Here is a 16,292-nt window from a genome sequence, read left to right as displayed (position 1 = left end):
AAAAAAATTTTGTAGTTGCTGAGGAAGTCCCCAGTAAGGGACGAAACGTTCAACAAGATCAAATAAATTTGTTCATCAAAATTTATTAACTGTCTTCAATTTTCCCTTTGAAACTCATATATATTAATATACTGTTGGGACAAGAATATTGATTATTAATTATTAAATTATTTTAAATTTATATTTGGAAAAGTATACATAAATATATGTAAAATGCTTGAAATAAATATATATTACATAAAAAAGACTTTAATAATTTACAAATTTAATCTTAGACGATATTATATTTTTTATATGCACTCATAGCAAATAAACATTTGTTATAGCGATATAAACGAGAACTTCCTATGAATTTACAGTACTGCACTGGAAATTTAATAGATCGGGCACAAAAAAAGAAAAATGTTCCACAATCAAAATCAGTTGTCTCTCCTGTTAAATATATATTATCAGTTACGGGCATAACTGGAGGAAAGCCAGGACAACAGAAAAGAAATTGTTTCCATCCAGGTGCATCTAGTTTAAACAGAGATGCAATGTCACTCAAAGAACATACATCAGTTAATTCCACAGATATGCTCAAGGCAATGCTCAAATATATCTGGCCAGAAGTAAGTTGAATAATTGAAAATATATATTCTTTGATTCTAATTATTGACTTTAATACTTATTTCTATAAATATTTAGGATGATCCAGAAATTAGAAAAAGAGTTAAAATAGCAGTTGGATTACTAATTGGTTCAAAAGTTTTAAACGTAACTGTTCCTTTTATTTTTAAATATGCTGTGGATAGTTTGAATCAGCATAGCATTGAAACCACTGGTAAAGCTATGTTGACGTTAGGAACTGCTCCTGAAACTATCACTACAGTTGCAACTTCACTACTTGTAGGATGTAAGAATCCTTTCCACATTTTTTTTTTATAAATATTAAAGATATAAATTTAAATAATTTTTATTATTTATAATAGATGGTATTGCTCGTGCTGGTGCAGCTGGTTTCAGTGAATTAAGAAATGCAGTATTTGCAAAAGTTGCTCAACACTCAATTAGAAAAATAGCCAAAAATGTATTTTTACATATGCACAACCTTGATTTAGCATTTCACCTGTCCAGACAAACTGGAGCTCTATCTAAGGTAAATCTACATTTCAAATATTTTTTATATCGTCCTATATTAATATTATAATTTGGTATGTCTAACATACAGGTAATAGATAGAGGAAGCCGTGGTATCAATTTTGTTCTCTCAGCCATGGTGTTCAATGTTGTGCCTACTATTTTCGAATTAGCTTTAGTTAGTACTATTTTGGGTTTAAAATGTGGATCTGAATATGCAAGTTTAGCATTTGGTTGCGTTGGTATTTACACTGTCTATACATTAGCAGTTACTCAATGGCGAACAAAATTTAGAGTATATATGAATCAAGCGGAAAATGAAGCAGGAAACAAAGCGATAGATTCACTCATTAATTATGAAACAGTAAAGGTAAATATTTCTAGTATCATTTTTATTTCTGCTTATTATTAAATGTACTTATAATATAAAATATATGTATATATATTGTTACAGTATTTCAATAATGAAAAGTTTGAAGCTGAAAGGTATGATCAATCATTAAAAAAGTATGAAGCAGCTTCGTTAAAAACGAGTACAAGTTTAGCTATGCTAAATTTTGGTCAAAATGCTATTTTTAGTACCGCTTTAAGTTTTATAATGATATTAGCAGCAAAGAATATTATGAATGGTAACATAAATCTGTTAGTTTTCTTATGTCCTTGTATTTACTGCATTTTAGACTAATATTTAACTGCTACAGTAGTGATTTTTAATAATCAATATATTGATATTTTTGTTTCTAGGAACTATGACTGTTGGAGATTTAGTGATGGTTAATGGCTTGTTGTTTCAATTATCAGTACCTTTAGGATTTTTAGGTTCTGTTTATCGAGAAGTAAGACAAGCTTTTATCGATATGCAGACAATGTTTACTTTGATGATAATGGACACTGATATTAAAGTACTTTTGAATTAATACTTATTAATTTTTTTTAAATTTTAATTGTCTTTTTCTAGTTATCGTACTTAAATATTAAAATATGTAATTATACGTTGGCAGACAAAAAAAAATGCTGTAAGGCTAAATGTTACACCAAACAATTCTGATATTCAATTTAAAAATATTAATTTTCAATATGTACAAGGTAAACCAATCTTTCAAGATGTATCTTTTCATATTCCAAGTGGAAAAAAAATTGCTATTGTAGGAGGATCTGGTTGTGGGTGAGATATAATATTTATACAATAAATATTTGTTATTTTTCTGAAAATTATGATATCTAATTGAATATATCGTTTTAGTAAGACTACAATAGTTAGACTACTTTATCGATTTTTTGATCCTCAAAATGGAAATATTTTTATTAATGGACAAAATATACAAGACGTTGACATTAATGATCTTAGAAGATCAATAGCCATAGTACCTCAGGTATGGTATAACTTAATATGAAAAAAAAAGAAGATTTATTCTAAATAATGTAAAGTATTCTAAGTAAAGTATTTTTATTAATGTCAGGATTCAGTACTTTTCCATGAAACAATTTTCTATAATCTTCACTATGGAAATTTACGTAAGTCAAAGGAAGAAGTTTATGAAGCTGCTAAAATGGCAAATCTACATGATGCAATTCTGAAATGGCCGCAAGGCTATGATACTCCTGTCGGAGAACGTGGTCTAAAATTGAGTGGAGGAGAAAAACAACGAGTGGCGATTGCTAGAGCAATCTTAAAAGACAGTCCTATATTAATTTTTGATGAAGCTACTTCTTCGTTGGATTCTATTACAGAACATGTTAGAAATTGTATAATTATTTCTAAAAATATAATAATATTTATTTTTATTTGAAATGTTTTATATATTTACAGAACATATTAGAAGCATTACGAAGAGCAACAAAAGGACGTACATCAATAATGATTGCACATCGTTTATCTACAGTCATGGATTCAGATGAAATATTTGTATTAGATAATGGCAAATTAGTAGAAAAAGGAACACATTCTTTTCTCATATCGAGCCCCAATTCTCTTTATAATAAATTATGGGAAACACAAAGTGTTGGCATGCAATCATCTTTGAATGAAACATATGAACGTACTAGAACTGGAGGAAGCAATTAATTAAAAACATGCAATGAATATAAAATATCAAATTTTTTCAAAAGATGAGATTTGTTTTTTCGTTTAATACGTTAAACGCTAAGCCTTATTTGTTGAATTTTCGGGGAGACTAGAGCGATATTCAAAGTTGTTAATACATGAATGTTAAATTGTGTATCTTGATACTCTTAAGAAAGTATAAAGCTACCAGTACCTCTATCTGATTTATTCAGTGAAACACGTGTATTAAGTGTACATATACTTAGCAAGAAAGATAATGTAAATACCATGTAGAATTGGCTGTGGAATAAAAAGTATTTATTTTATTTTTTATGTTTTTTTAGTTCTAAGTGTATATATTTTTACACCCAACATATTTAATGCATAAGAAAAGTTTTGAGCTTGACATTATTATCATATCCGATTACGTTATTGATTACGAAAATATTTATTCTACGTTACCTAGGTAACCAGTTAACATAACAATGAATGATAGTATATTACGTACACAGTTATGCACATTTCTAATAACTGGATTCTCTTTTGATACTGTGGGTAGTTGTTTTTAGAAAGATTAAAATGTCAATTTTAACGAATAATCAATTACTGCAAAATGCAAACTGAAGTGCCCACATTGCCTGAATTGCATCTGAATATTCATGAAAATGTGGATAGGTAAACTAATATTCCTTGCAGAGGGCAAAATCATACCATATTCAAGTGTCATAATAAATTGATATATGTACATTTCATTTCATTTTCATATTGATCTTTCATATCTATTTATAATTTGTATAGTTTTTTTTATATAAATATTTATATATATATATACATAATTTTCAGAAAACAAAATAACATAGAAGAAAGTAAAAACTATTCACTATGTAGGAGTACATGCCCATCGTCAAATAAAAAATGTTTGCATCCTTTGCTTGGTACGTTATATATTAAAAATATATCTCTACAGAAGCAACAATGAATAAAATATTTGGAACATTATAATTCTATAATTTATACAGGAGAATCATATAAAAAGAGCATGCGAGTCTGTTCTAACAGTACAGTATTAGCAAAATCTGCAAATAAAAATACTCTTGCTCAAAGAGTTGTATCTGCAAAAATGCTTCGTATTAAACAATTGCAAAATCAACTTGCTGATGCACATTATCATCTTAATGTAAGTGTATATGAATGTAAATTATATGATCATAATAACATAACATGGAGCAACAGAAGCAATCAAAAGATTAATAATCAACATAATATAGATATAATTTTATTTTTATTTTTGAGGAATTGGCTAACGAAAACAGGTTATTAAAAGCATTGCAGAAGAGGCAAGATTCTGCATTAAGGCGTTATGAAGGAACTACTGCTGAATTACCAAAAATTATTAATTCACATCATGAAGAGTTAAGAATACTTCAAATTAAACATAAAAAATTAAAAGCCTTACATAAGAAAAACTCTGATTTATTGAAAGAAAAGGAAAATGAATTGCATTCCTTGCAGGTGAGTTTCTTATCTTATGTGTACAAATTATTCATCCAATGATCATAAGAAAATATAAAAATCTTTTATTAAAAATTGTATTTTACAGACTCAAAATAAACATTTATTACGACTCAGTAAAGATCGAAACTTGGTAGAAAGAGAAAAATTACAGATGGAAATTTCTGATCTAAACAACAAAATAATGCAACAACAGGAAAATATACAGGTATAGTATATTATCACAGTATTAAATAATAAATATTCTTTTTTAAAAGACAAAAAATCTTGTTGATAATTGTTCTTTGTGTTGTAATTGCTTTAACAGATGTTACAAAGAAAATTAGCCTTGGAAAGTAAAAGTTTGAAACATCAATTATTTGTAGAAGTATCTAAGCACAAACAAACACAGAAAAGTTTACAAGAAGCACTTGAAAAAGTGAAAGATTTAGAACATTTAATAAGCAACAAAACAAGGAAACAATTACTAATTGATAAGAAAGATAAGATTTTGGTAACTCAATCACTTACAAATTTGAGGAATGTAAGGTATGATAAGATTTTCTTAAGAGATCATTTTTTTTCATTAATTTAATAAGTTTTATTATTTTGTATCTGCTAATTTATGAATTTCAGTACCACAAGTTCAGTGCAGTTAAATACAACCAACATATATAAAAAACATAATGACGGACAAAATGATAACTTGGTAAATGTAAATGAGAAAACATTATTTTTTATTTCTACAATTCGAAATATTCTTGATGTTTGATTATTGTGATTTTAATTTTTAGCCTACACTAAGTACATCTCAATTAAATGGTGATATAATTAATAACACTATTAGCGGTAAAAATGTAAATCAACAAACAGACTTGCCTTATTCAGAAACTATGATAGATTCGAGACACACTCATAAATTACATGTTCAAAAAAAGTCACACGATATGAAGTCTTCTTCATTTGATGAATTGATACCAAAGTTTAAAAATCCAGGATCAAAATTAAATAAAAAGGTTCGAATTGCATTAACTGATGAGAATGATGTGACAAATCAAATAGAATCAGAGAATAAGTGCAAAATAGATGAAAATTTATATGAAGTATCTAAAGAACAGCATGAACAATTTGATAAGTTTTCTGATTATACTAACAACGAACATGAAAATGATGAAGATAAAGATAGGAATTATCATTGGATGAATACAATAAAAAATTCTCAGGATTTGTATACACGGTTTGTTAGAAAATACAAGATATACATATTAATCGTTTAGTATAATATTTATTATATATAATTCAAACGCGATCTGTTTTTAGGATGATTAATAGCACAGATCGTGATCTAGTTTCTCATATAACAGACACTAAAGAAAGTGGATCTAATGTACAATTTTCTGCTAAAAAAATATCTTATAATAAAAGTCCTCAAAAACAGGATAAAATTTTAAAACAGCAAGATTATGATTATCGATATAACTTTGAAACAAATCAAGAACTTACTGAAGATAGCTTTACTGTTAAATTAAAAAATGATAAATTTGACAAAATATACTCTGATACTTATTCAGAAGATTTTACCACTAATGATACAACACACAACATTGATTTGTTACAAAACGATAATACTTATGAGTATTCAAACGATTCTAATAAAAATGTAGAAAATCTTTCAATAAAAAATACAATAAACGATCTTGAATATAATTTAGACCACATGCATATACAGGATGAAAAAACCCAATTGATTAATGATCATGAAATCTTAAATGATTTGAAATTGGACACCAAGCATACCTACGATGAAAATAAAACAACGACTTCTATGTCTTTGCAGCAAGATGAATCTGAAGGTATAGAAAAATATTCAACAGTTCTTTCGGAGCTTGATCAAGAAATAAAAGATTCAAAAATTGATAAAGATTATTCATTAATATGTGACAATATTAGTTATTCTATTGATAAGGTAAAAGATGAACTACAACAGAATAATTATGGTGATCAACATAAATCAACAAACTCCATATCGGAGTATGAAAGAACAATGCCTAATGGATTCAAAGTGGAGTCTACTAAAGAAATAAACAATGATGTTAATAATGCATTACAAATGAATAAGAAAAAGAAGTCGCTATCTAATACTCATATAGGTCACAGCACTGGTAAAAGTTATAGTAATTCCAATAAAGAAAGTGACTACAAAATAGTTGATAAGTCAAAATCAATTAATTACAATAAAGAAAAACTATTAGCAACGATGAAGGCAATTGATAATAACGAAGATATTGATTTTTTTATTGATCGGCATTTTCCAAAACGTAATTCTTTAAATAGATTTCAAATAACAGAAAACCTATTTCGTGGATTACCTGCTCACAGCAAGGAATCTATAATATTATAAATGATGTTTTTGATAATGTTAATGTGGATAATAAAATTAGCTTTACTTAAAATCTTGTTATATCAAGTATTGATATTACAAGTTTGACAAGTTTATTGAAGTCTTAAAACTATTGGATAATGTAGTAAGCTACTTAAATGATCAATATTATTAACAAGCTTACGATTACTAAAATTCCTTTATTTCATTAGTCTAACATACCTAAATATTAATTAAATTTAATCATGACATAAAATAAAATTTACTAGCAAACTTTATAGTAATTACGTTAAATTTTATTAAAGAAATATATCGTTAGCAATATCAATTAGTTTAACCATCAGATTGAGATTGTTGCATACGAAAATACAACTTTGAAATTGATCTAACAAATTCTAAGTTAGTTTCTAATAGAATTAATTTTAAAATAAATTAATGATTAAAATGTATATAAATGATACTTTTAATGAGAGAGGTTATGAAAGAAAATAATAAAATAAACTTCGAACATTTCTAAATGATAACTTTTACAGTAGTCTCCGTATGTAATTTCATAAAAGTAATACGAGTATTACAAATCATTCCATCAAAAAAGTCATTTAAATGCGCAATTACTTTTTAAAACTTATTATCTTCACACAAATGTAAAAGTGTTAGGACGTATTAACATGTGTACACTGATCTCTTTGTGATCATTCGAACCACTAACAACTTGCTTTTGTATATATACTGCATTTGTTTCCAAGAAAAATAATGAATGACTATTCTGGTATATATAATTTTATTTATATTTGTATACTTTACGATTTTAATTTAACTAAAATGCAAATAATCTTTAGACGAATATAATTTACAATTAAAAAGAATTATAAAATATAAATATATTTACATTTTTCTGTATATGAACTCAATAGAGATAAGTGCAAGGGATTTAAAGAAGCAAGAGAAATTCCTGTCAACTGGTTGCCCTAAAATAGACAAAATATTAAATGGTGGCATTGCTTGTCAAGGTATTACACAAATTTATGGCGCAGCTGGTACTGGAAAAACCCAATTAGCTCTTCAATTATGTCTAACTGTACAATTACCTTTAACTGCAGGTGGCTTTGCTGCTGGTAGTATTGATACTTTATCAGTATATTTGATATTTTTATCAACATTTATTTGAATAATTTCACTTTCTTTTATCGTCAATAACTGTATAGGTGCAATATATATTTGTACTGAAGCTACTTTCCCAGCAAAACGGATGCATGAATTTATTCAGAATTTAGATGCTATTAAAAACTATGACGGTATAAACGGTGACATCGTATTCGTGGAACACATCGCAACTATTGTAATAAAATATTATTTATTTATGAATACAAGTATATAACTTTGTTTAAAGATTCTAATATTTCTTATCTTTAATTCATTTTACTGGGATAATTATATAATGTACTTAGATGTAATTTTTAAAATTTAGGAAGACTTAGAGTCATCTTTGCTTCATAGAGTGCCAGTGTTATTAAATAAACAAAATATACGTCTGCTAATTATTGATTCTATAGCTGCTCCATATAGAGTGGAAGAATGGAATAATGAATCAAGAAACAGATCTAAAAGTTTAAGAACTGTGGGGCAACAATTACATAAATTATGTAAAAATAATGATATTTTTATAGTTTGTCTCAATCAGGTAACATCAGACTAAATACTGGTTATTATATATATCCATAAATATAATTTATATAAGTATACTTATGAAGAGTAATAATTTACAGGTATCGGCAGTTGTAGAAAATAAAAACAAATACTGTGACATTAAAGAACAACCTGCTTTAGGAATAACATGGTCAAGCATGATAACTAATTCTATATATTTATTTAAAAAAGACTCTATTCGTTATGCTTCTACTTTCTCACCTTACTTGCCACTCAAAACTGTACAATATGAGATACATACGTCTGGTTTTAAGGGAATAGAATAATATATATTATAGTAGAATTTTAATATATAATATCATATTTTAAATATTTTTTATTGCGCAAGTTCATGAATTTCAGAAAATATATTTTCATCTAATGTTCTAATAATATTTGTTGGTTGCCATTTATTTGCTGAATCAGCAGATATAAAAGGATCTGCTGTCCTTAAATCTAAGTTTTCCACATTATTTTTTAATATTAACCTTAAAAATTGTTATATTTATAAATAATTGTAATATTATTAGTATATTATATTTGAGGCTATAAGAGAAGTACCTGAAAGAATGTAGAAATGTTCTATGGGGCTCCACATCTTGTCTTCCACTATATGTATAATCACCTATTATTGTATGACCTATTGAGGCACAATGTACTCTCAACTGATGCCTTCTGCCAGTTTTAGGACATAATAATACTTTAGTAGCAGGTTTACATTTTCTAAAACCATATTCTAATACTAAAAGTACAGTACGAGACTTTCTTGGCTTTATACAATATAAGCTGTTACTTGTGCACATTTTTTTATTTCCATCTATTTCTCTTATATCATCACCTAAACAGCAATTTATTTAATAATTTCTACTATTCATTGCGTATGAATTTCAACTTTTAAGATCATATAAACAAACTATCATAACGCACAATTAATAAAAGCATTCATTTTAATTGAACCGATAAATATCTTTATAACATAAGACACTAACCAATAGGCTTGTCAATTATAATAAATGAATCATTTACATGACCGTGTAACAACGCTAAGTAGTATTTTTGTACTTCTTGTTTTTCAAATGCAATAGAAGCAGCACGTGCTGCACGCTTATTTAATGCTATACAAATAATGCCACTTGTAGCATAATCCAATCTGTGCACAAAATGAAATTCATGGCTTAACATTGGGTTAGCCAAATTTGGAAACATTTCTTTTAAAACAAACTGAAGCGTATTCTGAAATATTCAAACTTAGATAATTTTAGTTAAAATATAATTAACAAATCAGTAAATAAATGACTCAGGTGATTGGCTGTTATGAAAATTCTTTCTTTCAATTCTGCTTACCTTTCTTTCTGGACTATTACTATTTATAAACATATCATAAGGTTTATGAACAACTAAAAAATTATTGCTAGAATATAAAATGCATACGCTATTTTTCTTATCGTACCACTTGTAATATGGTATGCGCAATTCTAATAAATTTTTCCATATTATTTTTAGCAGACCAAGTGTAATGATTAACCATATGTTGAAAAACTTAAACATGTTAGTCCATTAGAACTAAAACAATTCTATAACGTGTAGATATTTTGTGAAAATGTCATCTCTACGAGAGACACATAATCCTTCGTATATATTTATATATACTTTAATTATTACTATGAAATAAAGTTCTTAGTTCAGTGACATTATTTTTATTTAACGTAGTTGATCGACTTCGAAGTCAAGCAATATCTAAATGTTGATTCTTATTGGTGGATTCTTTCGAGAATTATCGAAAATACTATACAATTTATTGAGCGTTTAATTATATTCACGCAATAATCAAATTCTGTTGTTTTTCGATTATTTAATAAAATAAAATTAATGGTATTATATTTATATATGTAGCATACAACGAAATATTAGAAAAAATAAAATAAAAAGAGAAAAAATAGAAGAAATGACGATCATACGAATAATTGATTACTATCTCTTACCGATGCGTAGCCATGACAGCAGCATATGCTTTATATTTTTACAAACTATAAACTTGTAATTCAAATAAAAGAAGTAATTTATACCTTGTCTATTTATTAATATAATAAAGTACCTTTAATCAACGTTTTAATTACGCGGAAATAACTATGCGAAAAGGGGACGGTAACTAAGAAATTAGACATTTAAATTTTATTTGTAGTAAATAATCCTTCCTTCAAACTGAAACATAAATAATAATAATACATGAAGTATATCATAGGCTATTATACAGTTGCTATTTGATGCATACGCTAGTTATAAGGTGAATCGGTAGATGAAATTGTGTAGGGAACAGAAAAAACAAGATCTGCACTTGCCTCTCCGTACACATTCTATTTCAAAAATTCAGTTTAAAAACATAACTTCAAATACTCCATAATCCTTTATTACTTTGTAATTTATTTTTTCCTTTCATCCTCTTCATCTTCTTCCTTTAAGTATTAATAGATTAGTTTAATATAAGTCGTGCGTGTGGCACGGGCCGGGCGTGCGCCGGTCCAATTAGTTCATACACTGTAACAGTCGTATTCTTTACAATATTCGTACGTAAGTCTTGTAGCAGAGACAAAAGCGCAGGTGCCCTAATCGCACTCTTTTTTTCTTTTTTTTTTTTTAATGCTCCTTTGAACCTTTGATGCCACCAATGATCATGACTTATGAATCGCGTGTTCGAGAACGTAGTTCTTTTAAAAATTTAATCCTTAACAACCCAATCTTTGTGTTTCATATACAATATACAAAAGAAAAAAAAAATGAAAAACATCCATGATAGAGAATGGAAAATATATTTGGGGGTAGCGACCAATTATTAATTTCAATTAGAATTTTCTGAATGCACATTCAGTGAGAGCACCAAAGGTTACTCAAGTCCAATAGCAGAATATAAATTTTATTTTCTGATCCTCCAAATCTCGTCAGACGCACTGGTGCACTGAGTACTCACTATTTCTGAAACCCATGCATGAGATCGGTTTAAGTCCCGAGCAGTTAAGTGTATAAAATGGTTTGCAGGACACCTGTACTACGTATGTAATACAACGCACAAGGTGCGCTTCTGTTCCACTGAGTCAGGCACGCCTGGCTTCTGAACATTAATACACATTGTCGCTGCTGGTTAAATCAGATTCTCCATGTACAAATCACGCACTATGACCCCAGCAATTCGTGTCACTCAACGAAACAACGTTTAATGACACAACGACTTATATCGTATCGTAGAACATCGATAATAAATGGCATTTTGCGTGGGATGTTCATGTTGAATCTACCTAGATTTAATACAGATCCACGTGCGATCTTTTCGTCAATTGAAATTTGAGTATCTCCGTTCGATAAAACGGAGAATTAAAGAACTAGGTAGTTCGATTGATTCATATCCCAATAGCGTTGCTTATTATTTATAAACATTGTATAACCACCAAACAAATCATTACCTATTAGTCTTACATTTATGCCTTATTCTCAAGGAAATCTTTTATAGTTTTGTACTCGCATAAAAGTAACAACTTTCAGCTAAGAGCTTCGTTTCTTCCTTTTCTTTTTTATATTTCGTGTGAAATTTTATAACTTCTGAGTATGTATCAAGTTGATATATTATGCGATTTTTTATTTATTTATTTATTTTTCTATTAAATGCTCAAGTTATTAAGTAAAGCGTATCCACGAATTTTCATTTTGCGACTTACAAAGAAAAGATTCATATAGTACTTTACATGAAAATATCATTTTTTTTTTTAGTATGCGATGTAAAAAACAAGATCCACCGGAATTAGTCACCAGCAACGACCAGAGTATAACTAGCTTTTTACAGTACAAAATACAGCTCCTGCGCATATGTATCTATATATGTATATACATTTTTAGACACACACATATATATATACACACACATGTATCTAGTAACGAAGTACTTCACCACATGTAAGGATATTATAAGGTTAATACAGTAATTTTTTTTCTATATGAGATCATAGTGATCATTTGGAAATACGAACACGGTGATTTTTTTTATTATTAATATTTTCGTAATAATGTATATAAAATGCCTGAACTTTTAATGAATTTTGCAATTGTATATATATATATATATAGCATATATATATAAACATAATTGCATATATATACATAAAAAGCGTAGTAATCTTCGATGGCCATACTGATTTTTTAATTACAATCTTACACAAATAGTCTTTGTTCTGCTTCTCTTGGTAGATTTTAAAACATGATGGTCCAGCACTATTGTATATTTATGAATTTGTAAACTTTGCATGTTCTACAACCATGTTTGTAGTTTTATTAAAGCAGATATTATTAAAAAATAATCGTTCTGCGAACCTCGTTACATCCTTACACGTTAAAAATTGGCGTTACTAAACCTTATTTTTATGCATTCGGGGCCAGCATGTTTACATATTTCCTTTCCTTTCCCATTACTTTTGAAATTTAACGTGATTCAGCTAGAGAGTTTGAGAGGGAGGACCGAATACAAGATGCGTGGATGTGAGAAAGGAATACGACTTTAATTTATCCATCATTCTCAGTCATAACATCCCTTTCTTACATTGTAAAGTCCTTCAGTCATTTCATAAAATTTCCATATCAATGTACCAAGGAAGATAAGACAGTCTATTAGACTGATCAATGTCACTCAGCTTTAAGATGGTCCTTGTGAACTTCATTAATGCTTTCGAAATCCATACATCTTGCATTACGAAATAATTCACGTACAAGATAGTTTGAAGGTCAAGGGACAGAGGATTTATGTCGCTACTCTAATTCAATTGAATGTTTATAATATTACATCGTATAGTGTGTGTGTGGTGTGTGTGTATGTGTATTCGTGTAAATGTCAGATGTGTTTATGTGTGAATGTACTTTGTGCGCGCGCGGATGTGTGGTGTAGTGTAACAGCAATAAAAACTTAAAGACATTATAAGAAAATCCATGTGAAAGAGAACAACGGTGGGCACGGGGAAGGAGATTTGGGAGAGGGAGGAGAACTCCGGGAGTTGGGCATGGAGAGATGAAAATTCGAACGGCAATAACGAACACGCTTTTGCGATAACACGTGTCGTCGTTGAGAGAAACGTCCGCACATCCCTACCTAGCTACAATCCCCGGTAGTGGCGCGCACGATGGTAAACGGCTTATCATTATTATTAAGCGAGCGGCACGGATTTGGGTTATCTCCTACTTCCTCTCCTCCTCGCATTCACGGCTTATGTGCCCCGTCTTGCCACAAATGTAGCAAATTTTACCTCCTGCTTCGGTGCAATTACGAGCAATGTGTCCTGTCTTGTTGCAGTTGTAGCAACTTTGCATAGCAAAACGGGCAGTATCGTTTACACCCTCTGGGCAGCTACGAGCAATGTGTCCAGTTTTGTTGCAGTTATAGCAGCTCATTTCAGGTCCCTGACAAAAAAGACAATAAATGCTTCAATTTTCTTCTTGCCGATCGCTAACTACTTTAATACGTATTGATACGTATACTAACTTGTTGGCAATCCTTAGCAATGTGACCAACTCCATTGCAACGATAACAAAGGTCCTGATCTTCTTTGCATTCGCGTGCGAAATGTCCAAATTGGTTGCATTTAAAACATTTATCACGTCCACGTCCAAATCCACCTTCTCTATCACGGCCACGGTCTCCTCTGCCACCACCTCCGCCACCTTGTGTGCACTCTCGTGCAAAGTGACCCATTCGGTTACATTTATAGCAAGCGTTCGAACTCATTGTTTATGGATCTGCAATAATGTATATTATAATGAACCTCGTGTAATAAATTTATCCGAAAACTTGTCCAAATGATACCATATTACGAGGACATTAGAATTACTTTTCTACATATTATCTATTATATGGTTCATAATTCGTGCGAAACAAAATATTACATTTTTCAAAGTGCCAGATAATAAAATGGAACATTTGGAAACTACAAAATATACCGACGATTCCTCTGGCATAAAATATCAAGAAATTTTAATTATATTATTTTCATATATAGAGTAGCCACTACTTCGATTACGTCGGCATAGATATGCATCATAAGGTAGATTCACGAAAGCGCGGTTACGCGCATCTATGGCATGCATTCCGTTTGGAGAAAATATTTCTTTTCGAACGATTTGGAAATTTCAACTGGTTAAGAAAAAAAAACTGGGAAAGGAATAAATGTGTCGTAACGTTTGTAGAGTCTTGCGTATAAGACGGGAAAACCATGGATATGTCAGAGTACACGAAACCGCTCGCCATTGCAAAGACCGTCCATCATCATTATCGAACATTCGTATCCGATCAACGACCTTTAATCAACGATGTTGCAAAAAATAGTCAAAAGACCATTAAAACGTATACGATCATTTAAAAAATAATATTAATATGTTAAACTCAAAGATAAAACACAACGCACGTGTTTCGCAGAGCGAACCCAGTACGGGACATCACACCGATTGCCATGTAGCCGGCGGTAAACCAAGGAAGGGAAGAGATGAGAGGAGAAGAGGAGTGGTGACGAGAGCGAGAGAGAGGGAATGGGAGGAAGAGGAGAAGAAGAAGACGAAAGAGAAAGAGAAAGAGAGAGAGAGAGAGAGAGAGAGAGAGAAACGAGCCAACATATTATACTAAGAAAATTTCGTCTGGCCATGTATTAATCGGCACGACCGTAAAAACAAAAAAATGAAAAAGCTAAAAAATATAAGCGAAAAATGATAGTTAGTCGTACAACGTGGCTTTAGCCCCCACTCGATAGAGCGGTAGTACGCCACGGCGCGAAGATGGCATCCGAGAGTGACGCCGCACTGCACTTTTTTTGCCTTGCCAAAGGAGAACTCGAGGAAGTAATCTGAGACTCACGAAAGTTACGATTAATATATTAATGATATTAGTAGATTTGAAAATGGATTTACCGTTTAAACTATCGTCTTCGGATAAGCCACGCTCTTCGGCAAAAGGAACTTCTAGCGCGGTGCAAAGAAACCGAAAGATAGGACCACGTGCGGAGCCGTACGCCGTAAAAGAAATTCTTCCAGATCTATCTCCCCCCTCGCGGTTTTATAGATCGCGGCTTTTCCTTCGGTTAAACCAAATATTTCGACTCACCTTTTATAATTCAACGTTATGAAGTAAATGATAAGAATCCTTTCCCCTCTCCAGCTTCGCCAATGCAGTCGCTGTACAATGGAAGTTCTGGGTAGTACTTTCTCGTAAAAACTTGAACCGAATACTCCAACGAACAGCTACGGCGACCATTGACTACGAGAAGGAAGACCGGCCAATCGCCGTTGCGCTGCCCGCCAAACTCTCCCGTTACGACAATGAACGCTGCCTCCCCCCTCCTGCTCCATCCTCCACCAATCCCCACCTTGACCGATCAGTCTTCCGTAATCTACTACGTGCTGGGTGCAGCGCTTCATTTCCTCAACTTCCTTTTCATGTTATTACCGAAACTAACTGAAAAATTAGAAATTTATTAAATATTATATTATATGAGAATTTTCTTTATTCTTGAGAATTTAATTTGATCATTCTATATCGATAATAATCTGTCG

General features: G+C 30.3%; 6 protein-coding genes across 9 annotated transcripts in view; 3 read left to right on the top strand and 3 right to left on the bottom strand.

Moving 5' to 3' along the window:
• The window catches only part of LOC106787973 (ATP-binding cassette sub-family B member 7, mitochondrial), a 7,910-nt gene extending 4,421 nt beyond the window's left edge, over positions 1-3,489 (top strand). For both annotated transcript variants that reach the window (XM_014750789.1, XM_014750790.1), the window contains 10 exons: positions 360-611; positions 688-895; positions 972-1,138; positions 1,211-1,489; positions 1,574-1,748; positions 1,864-2,021; positions 2,121-2,284; positions 2,363-2,492; positions 2,580-2,855; positions 2,930-3,489. In XM_014750789.1, coding sequence (XP_014606275.1) covers positions 360-611; positions 688-895; positions 972-1,138; positions 1,211-1,489; positions 1,574-1,748; positions 1,864-2,021; positions 2,121-2,284; positions 2,363-2,492; positions 2,580-2,855; positions 2,930-3,184 — 2,064 coding nt within the window. In that variant the 3' untranslated portion in view covers positions 3,185-3,489. The remainder of the gene's footprint in view (positions 1-359; positions 612-687; positions 896-971; positions 1,139-1,210; positions 1,490-1,573; positions 1,749-1,863; positions 2,022-2,120; positions 2,285-2,362; positions 2,493-2,579; positions 2,856-2,929) is intronic.
• The window catches only part of LOC106787974 (protein-cysteine N-palmitoyltransferase HHAT), a 15,518-nt gene extending 7,324 nt beyond the window's left edge, over positions 1-8,194 (bottom strand). The window contains exon 1 of the mRNA XM_014750793.1: positions 8,123-8,194. The gene's annotated coding sequence lies outside the window, so the exon portion shown is untranslated. The remainder of the gene's footprint in view (positions 1-8,122) is intronic.
• LOC106787978 (reticulocyte-binding protein PFD0110w) lies at positions 3,630-7,136 on the top strand. The gene is made up of 9 exons (XM_014750802.1): positions 3,630-3,838; positions 4,007-4,098; positions 4,183-4,340; positions 4,457-4,675; positions 4,764-4,883; positions 4,983-5,203; positions 5,291-5,369; positions 5,449-5,891; positions 5,975-7,136. The coding sequence occupies exons 1-9, from the start codon at positions 3,777-3,779 to the stop codon at positions 7,053-7,055; spliced, it is 2,475 nt and encodes an 824-aa protein (XP_014606288.1). The 5' UTR covers positions 3,630-3,776; the 3' UTR covers positions 7,056-7,136.
• Positions 7,503-9,024, top strand: LOC106787976 (DNA repair protein XRCC3-like). The gene is made up of 5 exons (XM_014750797.1): positions 7,503-7,803; positions 7,949-8,149; positions 8,240-8,373; positions 8,503-8,715; positions 8,801-9,024. The coding sequence occupies exons 1-5, from the start codon at positions 7,788-7,790 to the stop codon at positions 9,005-9,007; spliced, it is 771 nt and encodes a 256-aa protein (XP_014606283.1). The 5' UTR covers positions 7,503-7,787; the 3' UTR covers positions 9,008-9,024.
• LOC106787975 (RNA pseudouridylate synthase domain-containing protein 1-like) lies at positions 9,025-10,495 on the bottom strand. The gene is made up of 4 exons (XM_014750796.1): positions 10,065-10,495; positions 9,710-9,953; positions 9,282-9,558; positions 9,025-9,208 (listed from the first exon to the last, which is right to left on the bottom strand). The coding sequence occupies exons 1-4, from the start codon at positions 10,266-10,268 to the stop codon at positions 9,058-9,060; spliced, it is 876 nt and encodes a 291-aa protein (XP_014606282.1). The 5' UTR covers positions 10,269-10,495; the 3' UTR covers positions 9,025-9,057.
• A 395-nt stretch (positions 10,496-10,890) lies between these two features.
• Positions 10,891-16,064, bottom strand: LOC106787977 (CCHC-type zinc finger protein CG3800). 3 transcript variants are annotated; one of them, XM_014750798.1, is made up of 3 exons: positions 15,844-16,064; positions 14,236-14,489; positions 10,891-14,153 (listed from the first exon to the last, which is right to left on the bottom strand). In XM_014750798.1, exons 2-3 carry the CDS (start codon positions 14,476-14,478, stop codon positions 13,932-13,934), a joined length of 465 nt encoding a protein of 154 aa, XP_014606284.1. In that variant the 5' UTR covers positions 14,479-14,489; positions 15,844-16,064; the 3' UTR covers positions 10,891-13,931. The 3 variants fall into 3 exon arrangements, with proteins under 3 accessions (XP_014606284.1, XP_014606287.1, XP_014606285.1); XM_014750801.1 differs by lacking the exon at positions 15,844-16,064 and adding an exon at positions 15,651-15,740; XM_014750799.1 differs by lacking the exon at positions 15,844-16,064 and adding an exon at positions 15,155-15,238.
• Between the last annotated feature and the right edge of the window lie 228 nt (positions 16,065-16,292).

Source organism: Polistes canadensis, unplaced genomic scaffold (genome assembly GCF_001313835.1).
Source record: "Polistes canadensis isolate GaletaPanama2010 unplaced genomic scaffold, ASM131383v1 scaffold_121, whole genome shotgun sequence".
NCBI classification, from domain to species: Eukaryota; Metazoa; Arthropoda; class Insecta; order Hymenoptera; family Vespidae; genus Polistes; species Polistes canadensis.
Note: the sequence above shows the minus strand (reverse complement) of the source record. Positions and strands in the feature narration are given on the sequence as shown.

Bases quoted from the DNA above. Each gene is read 5' to 3' on its own strand.
- LOC106787975 (XM_014750796.1), bottom strand. From the start codon at position 10,268: ATGTTTAAGTTTTTCAACATATGGTTAATCATTACACTTGGTCTGCTA. The intron at 9,954-10,064 runs GTAAGCAGAATT...TGAATATTTCAG, and splicing joins GTAATAGTCCAGAAAGAAAG to AATACGCTTCAGTTTGTTTT. The intron at 9,559-9,709 runs GTTAGTGTCTTA...ATTGCTGTTTAG, and splicing joins TATAATTGACAAGCCTATTG to GTGATGATATAAGAGAAATA.
- LOC106787976 (XM_014750797.1), top strand. The intron at 8,150-8,239 runs GTAGTATTGATA...ATAACTGTATAG, and splicing joins TGCAGGTGGCTTTGCTGCTG to GTGCAATATATATTTGTACT. The intron at 8,374-8,502 runs GTAATAAAATAT...TTTAAAATTTAG, and splicing joins TGGAACACATCGCAACTATT to GAAGACTTAGAGTCATCTTT.
- LOC106787978 (XM_014750802.1), top strand. From the start codon at position 3,777: ATGCAAACTGAAGTGCCCACATTGCCTGAATTGCATCTGAATATTCAT. The intron at 4,884-4,982 runs GTATAGTATATT...TTGCTTTAACAG, and splicing joins AACAACAGGAAAATATACAG to ATGTTACAAAGAAAATTAGC. The intron at 5,892-5,974 runs GTTTGTTAGAAA...ATCTGTTTTTAG, and splicing joins TCTCAGGATTTGTATACACG to GATGATTAATAGCACAGATC.
- LOC106787977 (XM_014750798.1), bottom strand. From the start codon at position 14,478: ATGAGTTCGAACGCTTGCTATAAATGTAACCGAATGGGTCACTTTGCA. The intron at 14,154-14,235 runs GTTAGTATACGT...CTTTTTTGTCAG, and splicing joins TTGCTAAGGATTGCCAACAA to GGACCTGAAATGAGCTGCTA.